The sequence below is a fragment of the Phalacrocorax carbo genome, chromosome Z (genome assembly GCF_963921805.1).
Source record: "Phalacrocorax carbo chromosome Z, bPhaCar2.1, whole genome shotgun sequence".
NCBI lineage: Eukaryota > Metazoa > Chordata > Aves > Suliformes > Phalacrocoracidae > Phalacrocorax > Phalacrocorax carbo.
Window position 1 is genome coordinate 51,276,723 of NC_087548.1, and position 13,218 is coordinate 51,289,940.

Below are 13,218 nucleotides of genomic sequence, written 5' to 3' on the forward strand. Positions count from 1 at the left end.
GTTACAGAGACATTTTCTGTCTCCCACAGATGTTGATGAGTGTGCAGAAAATGTTCATCTGTGTGAAAATGGACAGTGTTTGAATGTCCCTGCTGCCTACCGTTGCGAGTGTGAGATGGGATTCACTCCTGCCTCAGACAGCAAATCATGCCAAGGTAAGCCACTGGTACTTCAACTTCATTGTCTGAGTTTGGATTGGCTGCTATAAAGCAAACAACAAGGGGGCTGGAAGGACCTCAACCTGGAAACAGAATATTCAGCACATGCTTCACATATAAGTAATTTCTTCAAGCAAGGATTATTTTGCAGTGTGAATTTTGCAGCATTGATGGTAGCGTTCATCTTTTTATGAAGTTTTCCTGTTCTTGGTCCAAAAATTTCAGAGTTTAGCTCAGTAATTCTGGCTTTTTTGGGTTTTTTTAAAGTATTTATCTTCTTTCTGTCACTAGTGAATAGTGTGTGGAAAATCTTGTGTTCATCACTGTGTTATTTAGTGTGTTTACATAGGAGACACAAACTGCACTAAGTGACCTCATTTTAAAATAAATGTTTTCAGGAAAATTGAAGTAGGCAAATCACTGCTGTATTTGACCAGCTTGTAACACTCCTTAAAATGCATACTGGAGATTTTTTTATCATCACCCTTTCACTCTCAATATTGTACCAGTTCATCTGATCTGCAAAAGGAATTTTTATCTTTCTAGACCAATTCAGCTTCTATTCCCTGTTGTGTTCTTATGTCTTTTTTTGGTTTCTTTGATATAAGAGAGCTGTACATTAGATAAAGTCTTCAGCTGGTACTCCAAAGCTTTTTAACTTATTTCATATTTAACAGTGTAATACTCATAACATTTTAGGAGATTAAAATTCTTGATGAGACATTAAAAACATATTCCAAACTGTAGTCTCTAAAATTCAGTCCATAACTTGGCATGTTCAAACCCTCAGGTGTACAAGTATGAATCAGACCTCTAGCTGTGAAAAAATTGCAGAATCTTCTGAAAAATTAGCTATGAAACTGTTTTGGTCAGATCTGTATAATAGTTTTCAAGTATTGTCAATCATCTGTACTAAATTTCTCAGTGCAGCTCAGTTAGTTAGTCATATTATAGTGGTGCCAATGTTCTAAGAAAAATCCCCAAATAGACATCAGCCAATGAATGTTTTGAAAAACAATACGATTCTAATTCTTGGGACAGCAGGTCACCAACATTTGGTTTTCAGTTGGTCCACAATGATGCTTTGAAAAATAAACTGAAGTGATTACTGTGATTCCAACAGAGATCTGAAAGCATTACATAGATTAAATGGTGTTGCTGGAAAAAAAGATCTGAGTGCTGAATACCAAAGTTACCTTTTTTTAAAAAAGTTGATATACTGATTCATCCTGTGATAAGGTGGCTCCTTGGCTGGTTTCTATAATCAAGGGACAAAATCCGAAGCCTGGATTTAGTACAATAATTGTAGTACAAATAACTCATCCAATTTCTTCAGAAATCCCTGGAGATGTCAGTACATAGCTTCTCAATGATACAGTCTTCTCCATAACTCTCTAAAGCTTCATCTGAACACAAGTTATGTTCATGACCTGGCTGGGAGGTCATTCCATGGCTATACTCCAAGGTGCTTAGAAACCTTATTTTAATTTCCAGTTTAAATTTACTCAGGACTGTTGGATATTAGGCATTTATCTTCAGTTTCATTTTCCCTTAAAAATTGTTCTGTCTCCCCCCCTCAAAAGTTACTCATATGTTCCCATAGAGAGGCATTATATCAGTTCTCAAGCTTTGACTTAGGCAAGCAAGCCGAGTTCAAAATAGGTATTTCATTGCTTTAATAATGCTGAAATCCCTTTTTTTACACCTCATCTGATTTTAGTTTCATTACTCTTGAACAGAACACTGTACACAGAGTTTCAAGTGAAGATTTAGCTATGCATTGTAAAACAGTATTAATGCTTTCCACTTCCCTGTCTCTGCTAAAAATAGCTCACTAGTACATGCTAGAGTTAAATTAGCCATTTGCACAGCTGCTTTATTTTGGCAACTTAGAAGTCTTGCTATCAGACAGTACATGCAAGTGTTTTTCCCTCTTATCTTTCTTACCTTCAACTCAGAAGTCCTTTGTAGTTTGTAAAACCATAACTTTGCAGTCTGTGCTGTTAATATTTAATTCCTTTTCTAGCACTGTAGTTGACAGTGTTATGTAATTTTCTGTCAGTTTGTTTCAACTTTATTTCATCTTCAATTTACACGAGCACATAAGCAGTCCTTTACGTGCATTTTTGCTCATCTATATGTAGTTATTATATAACTGGTTTAACGTGGCCTTGAGAAGATCATAGATAATTCTTACTTCCTATATTCCTTTTCTCTGTATTCTTTCTCCAAGGAGATGTATGTAACTGTCGATGCCTACTCCCTCTCTTCTTAGTATACTTTTTTCCTGATAATGGTATTTTGAAAATCTTACCTGACATTAGTAAGAAACATTGCAGACCAGCCAAACTGTGAAATGAGCGAGGAAATGACTGACACCTTTGGATGTTGTTACACTTCATTCTGTTCAGTGCACATTTTGAAAAGAACTTAATGGCTCTTTGACTTAGCTTTCATTTTGAGTCCTGAGAACACAGTTTCGCTATTTTCACTTCACGATAGGTAAAACAGGAATAAGTAACAAGCAGCTTAATGGAGAATGCCTCACAAATCCCTAGCTACAGCATTCTACACAAAACCAGAAGTAATTACTCAGTGTTGCTTTTTAAATTTTTTTTTCAGTTACATGTGTCTTCACTTGCCTTTAGTAGTACAACACACTACTGTAATATTAATATGGTAATGATATGTAACTTTCTGATCTTAATATATTCCTTCAGATATCGATGAATGCTCCTTCCAGAATATATGTGTATTTGGTACCTGTAATAATCTACCAGGAATGTTTCATTGTATCTGTGATGATGGCTATGAACTAGATCGAACCGGTGGAAACTGTACAGGTATACCTCTTCCGTTCAGGAATATGTGAAGACCTACTTTTTTTTTTTTTAATTGCACCAAGTTAATATAAAGATGAGTTCACAAAACAGGCATTGTATTCTCTTACAACAACAAGAGTGCATTTTTCCCCAATCAACAACCAATGTGTAGAATTACATGCTTTGGAGTGGTTTAAGAATGGTAAAAAAGAATGGCTTCTGAAATATGTATCTGTACAAAGGCTGTTCCTAAATGTTTGATGAATTATTAGTAGTTCTTTTGTTCAATTTCAGCTAAAATTCACTGGTGTTTTAAATTTTCTTGCCCATTTTGTTTTAAAGAGTAGAATTATTCTTCTTTTCTGTCCAGTGAGCAGATTTATAAATGTAACCCTCCTGTTTTAGATATTGATGAATGTGCCGATCCCATTAATTGTGTTAATGGTCTCTGTGTAAATACTCCTGGAAGGTATGAGTGTAATTGCCCTCCAGACTTCCAGCTGAATCCAACTGGAGTGGGTTGCGTAGGTAAGTAAAAGCCACCTGAATTATTACTTTAGAAATTACAGAACTGTAGAAATTCTGTGAAATCTAGAAATTTAGAAAATATACCCTTTAAAACTTTGTTGAAACATGTATTATCTGCATTTCCATTCTTCTGACAGTCAACACTTCTTATGTAAAAAAATGAATTTTTAAATCCCAGATGTGTCTTGGGACTGATTTATGTGTTTAGCTTAAGTCTAAACTGGAATTAAAACTGGTTGTGGTACCCATTTGGGTGGAAACAAAGTAAAAGACATGTTTCACTGTAGTGTACATAATTCTCCCTGGCTTACACAGACTTAAAGTGAATTTTCATTACTTTTCACTCCCATTACATGATATAGGGCTGTCATGTGATTAGAGTATATACTAGCAGTCTAGGGAAGTTTTGAGGAAGAGGAGGGTTGAGCGAGGGGCTAAGGTACAGTCATAAGGATTTGTGTTTGATCCTGAGAAAGCCTTCTAACTTTTTATTTGGAAAATAGCCTTTTATTTTATTACCTTGGAAAGACTCAAATTCTCTTAAATTACTAGTTAGAACTCTATCCATTTTCTAAATGTTTACAATAATACTACAGTGTGGTGGCAAATAAATATATTCTAAGCACACAATTTCTAAAGAAATGCAGAGTTCCTCAAGAAAAAAAATTGTCACTTATCTTCTCCATTTTTCTCCATTTTCTGCCTATGAATATTCTCTGTTACTTCTCTGGATACTAGAAATCAGTCTTGTTTGAGACCTTTAGATGTCCACAGTCTTGACCAATTTTTTCTAAAACTTAAAGCTGAGATTTTTAAAGATAAGGTGAATTTATGTACTTTAGTCCCACTAAATTGAAAACCTGTGTTTCTGTGTCGCATAGACTCTTCTGACAATTCCTGCCGTAATACTTTTCTTCTGAAGTTGCAGTCTGACTTACACTTTTAACTTTGCCTCGTCTGAAGACTCAGTTGAAGCAATTAAATCCTGCCCTTTTGGCTCCCCTTCTGCAGCATGTAACTACTGAGATCCACATGCTTTCCTACAACCAAATGCTGTGTATGATGAGCCCTGCAAGCCCTGAATTATGACCAAATAATTTAAGTGATCTCTTAAGAAGCTTATGGGAATGAATTATACTACTGCTATCTGACTTCTGTTTCGCTAAAAAATGGGAGTTTGAGTTGGTACTCTACTCTTGGACCAGCTGTCCTAATGACATTTTTGGCAGGGGTACCATGTTTCCTCAAGGAAGCCTCCACAGTGGAAGGGAACCTACTCAAGGGCAGATCTAGCAACTCTAGAGGCCCAAATGAGAGAGCAAGCCCTCCCTCTCTGAAGGAAAATGTTGAATAATAAAGTGGTAGAAAAAATTTTTGACCCTTTATTGTTTCTGTCCTGAGGAAATACTACCAGGGCTGTCCCTCTCTCTGGTGCAAAGACTCTTTTCCTTTTCCTTGTGTAAGAAGCATTTTTAGTTTCTCAATGACTGAGTGTACAGAGAAGAGACTCCCCAGACTTAGCCTCCTGAGCAAACACTGTTTTTTCGATTGGGTTTTGGTTTTTTTCAAGTTCCGTTTCAAACAGCGACAGAGCTGGAATCCACGTATCTGTCTGTGGGAGGAGCTGCAAGCCTCAGGTGTACGGTTCCCATCCCTCTACAGCCTGATTCTATGACAAAGTGCAAAAAAAACACTCCGTGAACAATCAGCTTTTGTTTTTGACAGGAGCAAGCAAAGCCTCTGCTTCCCATGAAATGTCCTCACAGTAGAAATAGTCCATGAATGAAATGACACTTTAGAGCCTTTTTTTTTAGAAGCCCTTGAAGAAAGGGGCACCATGTGCAACTGAAAACATAGTAGTTGTACTATTTTATACAATTATAGGCATTGTTATGTTTTGGACTTTTTTTTTCTTTCACCAGCAGTTCTCATTTGTAATATTTCCAGAGGGTTAAAGGATTTTGCATGAGAAGTGGAAACAGAGGGAGCTGCCATTCCAGTGTAGCTATACTAGTTCTGGTTCTAGATCTGGGATGCTTAGGGTATGTCTATTTTACTGGTTTACACAGTCCAAAGAGAGAAGAACTGAAGTTCAGTTTGCTTGTGATCTTTCATAGTCTCAGGACTGCAATTCCAAACTGCAACTTCACTTGCAATGATGTTTGTGTCACTGGCACATAGTAAAACATGACCCAATTTTCACTCCAAGCTTGTAGTCATTTGGAAAAAAAAAACCCACAGAGGCTAGGAGACATCACCAATTAAAAGGAAAGTTTCTTGCTTCTGGAATGCACAAGTTTTGCTGAAAAGTGTTCCAGACACTTCTTGTCAAAGGACAGCATCTTCTGGTTCTCTTCAATAGCACAATCTCTTGCACACTTGAGCAAAACAGGCGAAGGAATTTAAATTGCAGTTCCTTTCAGAAGAAACAGAAATATTATCCTTGGCAAAGAGGAACATGGTGCTGTGTCAAAACAGTTCTTGTGAGGAGTAAACTGAAACCTAAAACTCCTGATGGATTTGGTGTCGATATCTGCTAGAGAATTCCAGGCTCTGCCTTCATTCCAAAGTCTGTTGTCTCCTATTGTTCTTAATGGGCCTGAGGTCTTGAGCTGAAGCCGTCTTCCAGAATGGTCATTGTTTTTCACTTCTCCCAAGATGAATGAAGCCAAATCTCTTCTTGGCTTCCCTTTAAAAAGGCAGATGTCTCATGCTATCATGAACAGAGAGAAGAATGCAGTTTTTCTGAGAACAGGGGAAGATAGGTATTCTCAGAATAATCACGTTTGGGTTGTTTCAGCTCAGGTCCACAAGAGAACAACAAGATGTCCCCTTTTAAAAAGGCAGTTCATTTTACTGTCTTCTAACATTGCCTAAAAAAAAAAAAAAAAGAAAAAAAAAAAGAAAAAGGACTTCCACTCTAACAGATGCTCATCAGTGATCTCAGGTAAATCTTGCCTATAGGGAGAGAAAGAAGTTTCTTATCTTTCCATCAGAGGCTCAGAGGTACAGAATGCATATGCCTCTGCCATTCAATTTTTAACTAAGTATTTTAGCTTTACAACAGTGTGTATTTATGGTGAGATACTGAAATTTGTTGTAGAATACGTGGCACCCAGGAACACCCTCCTTTTTCACAATCTCTGCTACAGTATTCTCTTAAAACTGCAGAAAAATTCACCCAAACATGTCTATTAATGCTTAAATTGTAATAAATTTAAATACTTCGGAGAGTTTGGAGGCTTTCTCTTGATTGGTGTTAAGACCCTTCAAAAAATATACAGTATGAAAATTAAGGTGAAGTTGTGGTTTTATATTATACATATTTAACTAACTTGAGGTTCTTAAGAACAAGTAGTTCCTAACAATTCAGAAAGTTGCCTTCATGTTTCATAGATGTATCCCAAACTTCATGAATTAAAAAACCCATGTCATATCAAAGCATTTGTTCAACTCTGAAATTTTGACAGTATGAATTGCCCACATCTATTATACTGTGTTCATTTTACCCCATGTAAATCACTCAGGCTGTAGCATCTGGCACTTGCTGCAAGCAGTGAATTAAAAATGTGATATTTCTTGGTAAAATATATACACATGGGAAATTATTCAAAAATTCCTTTATAAGCTCAGTGGTACCATTAACAGAAATAGTAAAAATGCAAAAAGATACTGTGGCCTTTATAGAATGAATTTATTAAAAAAATTTCTGAGTGGGTTGCTGTGCTTCTTTACAGGCAACCTTTGATAGCAAGTTAATTCATAGAAATGATCTTTAGAATTATAACAGTACTCTTGAGGAAATTAATGCTCATCTTATTTGGATATGATAAGAAATATTATCATAATTGACTGTCCTCTTATTCCTTGTATTTATGACTCACTGTTAGTTACTTTCCATTTATAAAGATACAAGGAGACAATATGTGCAGCAGTAAGAAAACTCATGGTTTTACTTCTCTTAGATTCCTCACTCATTCTACTGATGCCAGTAGTTGTCTAAATTATTAAGTTACAGCTTGAGTGAACGAAAAAAATTATTTTCCTCAAACCTACTGCGCATTTAGATTGTTTCAATATTAAGGATTTTTGGATAATTTCTTTGCCAGTGGAAGAATTCTTGCAGTGACATGACTTTTTTCTGTGATTCCATAGAAAATTATGTAAATTCTTCTAACTCCACAAGAAAGAGTTATGTATGAGTCACAGTCAGAATATGGGGAAGAAATACTAACAGCAAACTGCATCAAGGTTTCTGATATTTTTAGAGTGAAAGACTGGGAATAGCCTATATGCTACATTAGAGTATGGTGTGACTTTGGAAGACATGCAAACATTTTAAACTCATCTCTGGGTACTTAGGAAGCTGAAGGTACCCATTTTCCCTGCTGTCTCTCTCAACATCAGTAACTGCCAGTGTACATGAGTGTTCTGAGCTTGTCAATGACTTCAAAAGCACAATGTTGTCTGAACTCCTGCTTCTAGGTATGAAATGCTAAAATGAATGCCTGCTGTTCCTTTGTCCAGATCATTGTGTGCAGCTCTAGTCATATGTGCTTTATATGTAGATAACCGTGTTGGCAATTGCTACCTGAAGTATGGACCACGAGGGGATGGCAGCCTATCCTGCAACACTGAAATTGGGGTTGGAGTCAGTCGTTCCTCATGCTGCTGCTCGCTGGGAAAGGCTTGGGGAAACCCCTGTGAGACATGCCCCCCTGTAAACAGCAGTAAGGAAATGTCCTCTTGTTCTCCCCCTGCCCTCTTATTATAGAAGACGCTAACAAGGGAAGGAAAAAGTATTTGAAAACTTCTACTATATGGCTATACATTTATAATTTTAGAAACTGGTTTTCTTTGTAAGACAGTGTTCTTGCACAATATAAAAGAAAATCTCCCTGCTGCTGTCAGAGGGGTGATGCAGAGGTGTGGACCTGAGTATCCGAAGACCTGACCTTTAGTCTTCTGTGATGGACCTGGTGCCTATTCTTACTGTAATAAATCAGTGGTAACTATAGAAGTCACTTCCCACTGGACCAGGCCCATGTACTTTGGGTAGTTTTGGATAGTTCATTTTATTTTGCTTTTACTTTTCTCCCATTAAAAAAAAAAAAAGGTGGTTGCAGATATGCTTATGTGTCTTAAGAATGGAATGGATTGCATGCATCTACTAGGAATTTTTACTCAGCAACTCTATGTTGGTAGGGAAATCAAGAACTTAATAATGCTTAGAACTCAAATCATACCTTTAATTTGGAGAGATCCAGAGGTTCTCCAAAGAAAGTGTTGGTAACTCTTGGGTAACTATTTCTAAGTCACTCTTGGGTACTTCCAGAACTGTTACTTGATGATTCATATCAGTATTGTAGAGCTTTGAAGTTCTTTGAATGAATAATGCAACAGAAATGTCAAATGTTGCTCTTAACAGTCGCATAATAGTGTGAATTCCAATTTTAACACAAATCTTTATCTGGTATACTGACATTTCATATTAAAGTACTATTCAAAATGCAAAATACATGCTTTTATAAAGGCACAGTATGGAGAAAACAACATTGTGCTGGCCTCAAGAGTATCTGAAGTTATGGTAATGTTTTAAGCAGAAAACTTAATCTTACCTTGATTTTCTGCTAATCAAATGCACTTCCTTTATTTACTGTGATTAGGTCAAGAAGAGTAGAAAACCAATGAGTGTAGGGAAGAAGACTCATTAAAAACACAAATGAAATTTCATGTTCTGTTGTTAGCATTTTAGTCTTCATATGACTGACATGCTCTCTCTTGTTATCCTTTACTTTAGCGGAATATAATACTCTCTGTCCAGGGGGAGAAGGATTCAGACCAAATCCCATCACCATTATTTTAGAAGGTGAGTTTATCATAAATGTCTGTCATGGGTGGTAATAAAAAAAAAAGTGTCATCTTTGGAGAGATGTATACAGGAACTATATTTTGCAGAAATCATTAAATTTAGTGCAAAGCAAAACCCTCTGCTAACATGAATTGAAGACCAACATGATGAAAAAGCATACCTTAAAAGAATATTGAAGTCCAACAATATTTCAGTAAGAGAATTAAGCTGATGCATACCTTTTCTGTGCCTCCCTACTTGAATTGACCTTTGAAATTGGCCCCTGAAGGATAAGTCATTTATGAAAATTATAGCTTATCAGTGGAAGGTATAAGTTTTGTGAAATATTCATTGGACAAAGAAACTCCAGTTCCAATGAGTGTGCAAAAATGAGGAATTAGATACCAAATTCCTGTAAACAGTAATGGAAGTTGAACTCCGTGGGCTCGTCAAGCTGAAACATGCTCCTGAAGAGCTATATAAATGGAAGAGAATGAGCATCTCATCCATGCTTTCATGAAGTACAATTTAGAAGGAAAAAAAAAAATCCTCATGATAGGTAAAAGCTAATATTTGGTAAAATTTCAGGGGAATACTTAAAGTGTCTTGTTCCTTTGCATTCTGGAATTAAAATATGGTGGTTTTTTTCCTCTGTTTTCAGACATTGATGAATGTCAGGAACTGCCAGGTCTCTGCCAAGGTGGAAATTGCATCAATACTTTTGGCAGCTTCCAGTGTGAATGTCCAAAAGGCTACTACCTCAGTGAAGAGACAAGAATTTGTGAAGGTTGAGGCCCTTAAAACCTCCTTCTCTATCACAGTGCAGTTATTATGAAAAACACTGACATTTTCAGCCTTAAATCCATAAGTGGATATGGTACCCACACCCTTACCTAAAAATCTCTAAAATCATTATCTTTGGCACCAGTGATATGATTAATATAAAACTTGAAAGGCAACACTTGAGTATACTAATGTTTATTTCTACATGAGAGATCTCAGCTACGTGTATTCAGTAAACTAAAGTGATTTTTCATTATTTCTGGCTTCTCACTGCAACACCTTGTGTCTCCTCCTAGTTTCACTGGGCTCCCTGTATTTTAAGTGAGAAAAGGTGTCCTCTTCACAGTATTTCAAACCAGCAGTTTAATTTCCACAATGTGAAGTAAAGTTAATATTGGTCTTCCTTTTGTGTTTGAGATTTGTCATAACTGTTAGAACGACAAATTGTATATAGACCCAAAAATTGAAAGAATCTTTCATGGTTTCTCTTTGTTTGGAGTGTTTTAAGTCAGCTTCCCTTCTTCATAGCCTTTGTGAGAAAAAAAAATCTCCTTTCAAAAGAGAGCCTGTGGATCCTGCGGCTTTGCTAGACTTATGTGAAGAAAACTGACTAAACTGTGTTTGAAATGAAAACTATGAGCAAAAAAGGCTTACATCCCAAATAGCTTAAATAAGAAGATGCATTGGTAGAGCAGCAAGACTATGATTATTCAGCTTGCCTATTTCTAAAGAGAATATTGAAAAGGTCATTTCTCAGTGGAGTAATGAACACTGAAAAGACACTGAACTGAATCTAACAGAACTGAAAAGTGACAGCAACATACCTGTGAGAAGAGGGTGTGAATGTCTTTTGTGGAGCTAATGGAGAACAAGGTGCTCCTGCTTCAGTGGTGAATTCAACAACTGTGAATTTATTTAAGGTGTTCTCTTGCACTTCACTGGCTGGACTTAATAGAGGTTAACAATATTACTTTTCAGCAGCTCTTACAATAGCTACTTAACCCCAATCTGAGTGTATTTTCCAAGCTAGCCTTCATGTGAACCATTTTTGTTATCTTAGCATGGTTTATGGTCATATTTCTCAGAAACATTTGCTAGGACTTGGTCCTCTTTTCCCTTGTTAATTGTAGTGTTTTTTCTTGATCTCTAGATATTGATGAGTGTGTTGCACATCCTGGTGTCTGTGGTCCTGGCACCTGCTACAATACTTTGGGGAACTACACTTGCATTTGCCCACCTGAATATATGCAGGTGAATGGAGGACATAACTGCATGGGTATGTGAAACGTCATCTTTACTAGTACTGTCTGAATATCAGACTGTTTCAGGGCCAGACTCTCTGCTTAAAACTTCCTTTTAGATGAGGCCAGTTATGTTATGTAGCAAGGAAAGAGATCCCAGTGACTCACGAGCAGTGTTGAAGTGCTCTTATTCCTTAACAGAACTCTAAAATCTTTTTTTATTTTCACTAGTCATTTCCAAATGGCTGGGTTTACTACACAAATGGATCTGATGAGCATCTACAGTGTGTTTCTGATTTCTTGGGAATTTTCTTTTTTCCCCTTTGTGTCTGTGAGTGAAAACTGAAAACATGTAAAATTTCAGGTAAATCTAAGACAAAGACTGTAGATTACTTCAATCCTTAAATTATTTCTAAATGCATCCATGCATATGATTGGGTTGCATTCAAAAACCAGAGTTAATAAGCCACTGTCTAGAGTTGTAGGGTGTTGATACTTACTTACTTAAATTAGTTTGTCAGTTGCTTTCTGATTCTTTTCTCAAATCTAGACATGAGGAAAAGCTTTTGCTACAGAAGCTATAATGGAACCTCCTGTGAGAATGAACTACCCTTCAATGTGACCAAAAGGATGTGTTGCTGTACATACAATGTTGGGAAAGCCTGGAACAAACCTTGTGAACCATGTCCAACTCCAGGAACAGGTAAATCCTACAATAATCATCCCATTTTGGTACCTTTTTTGCTCATCTGCTCCTTTGACCTATGAGCTAAACTTACCATTTCAGCCCAAAAAACCTTTGCTGTACTCCCAAAGCAGAGTGACAATACCCTGCCAGCCTGGATTAAGACTGGATTAAGGCTTGGTGTGCTAAACAAGAATAGGTATTTCTTCCATATTGTTAAGTGGAAGAAGCGTCACTCAATATTGAGTGGAAAGATACAGCTTGAACAGTTTGAAGGCACCAGTCATTCCCCTAGATGAAAAAAAAAATCTGGAAGAACATGCGTATTTTCCCTCTCAGCTGCCCCTGAAGGCAAGGGCAAGGGAACAAACTACTGTCAGGTGTCACCGAGTTGAATAAAAAGGTCTGGAAAGTACAAACTGACCTTCCCATCAGCAGCAAGAGTATGTCAGCCCTGTAGCTAAAGGGGTGTTTGTAAGACAGGTATCTGTAGGTAGATCTAATTATTTAGACCTTTTTTTTTTTTTTTTTGTGATGGGGCTTTATAAAATGAGTATGCTGTGGTTATATTATTCATTCTTTCAAACAAATACAAAGGCTTTCAGAGGTCTTGTATGGACATAGAATTACTTTCAGTTATTCATATTTATGTCAAAAATCTGTGTCTTCTGTAGGTAAGGCCCACCAGACTAGTGCAGTAGGCATAAGCAAATTTTCTGAATGTGTGATTCTAGAACTCCCATATCTAAAGCTGTCACTTTGAGATTTCTGGAAAAGCAGTCATCAGGCAATAATACTTAGGCTGAAGATACTGGTTGACAAGAGGTGCCTGCTGCCTGGTCTGTCTTCCAGGAAAATTAATTTAGGATAGTCTAATTTAGTTACTGCATGGTTGGGGTTACATTTATCCTGATAGTCCTAATCTATCAGAACAAAAAGACTGGGTTTCATTACCGATCATATTGCCTTTCTAGATTTTTCACTTGTATCTCATATCTGAGCGTGGTCCTCTCAGTTGCTTTTACATATTCTCTGTTGAAGGTGATGAACTTGCAAAAGCTTAACAAGCAAGGCATTGTAAAGGCAAGTAAAAATTCACTTCTGTAAAGAGAGGTGAAAATAATAAGGTACAGTTCTGTTTCATTTAGTC

At 36.7% G+C, this 13,218-nt stretch overlaps 1 protein-coding gene across 2 annotated transcripts in view; it reads left to right on the forward strand.

Annotated features, from left to right (window-relative positions):
• The window catches only part of FBN2 (fibrillin 2), a 183,263-nt gene that overhangs the window by 137,703 nt on the left and 32,342 nt on the right, over nucleotides 1-13,218 (forward strand). The window contains exons 34-41 of one of the 2 annotated variants that reach the window (XM_064437967.1): nucleotides 30-155; nucleotides 2,879-3,001; nucleotides 3,386-3,508; nucleotides 8,077-8,238; nucleotides 9,309-9,377; nucleotides 10,021-10,146; nucleotides 11,293-11,418; nucleotides 11,934-12,086. In XM_064437967.1, coding sequence (XP_064294037.1) covers nucleotides 30-155; nucleotides 2,879-3,001; nucleotides 3,386-3,508; nucleotides 8,077-8,238; nucleotides 9,309-9,377; nucleotides 10,021-10,146; nucleotides 11,293-11,418; nucleotides 11,934-12,086 — 1,008 coding nt within the window. The remainder of the gene's footprint in view (nucleotides 1-29; nucleotides 156-2,878; nucleotides 3,002-3,385; nucleotides 3,509-8,076; nucleotides 8,239-9,308; nucleotides 9,378-10,020; nucleotides 10,147-11,292; nucleotides 11,419-11,933; nucleotides 12,087-13,218) is intronic. The other variant, XM_064437968.1, reaches the window with a different exon arrangement.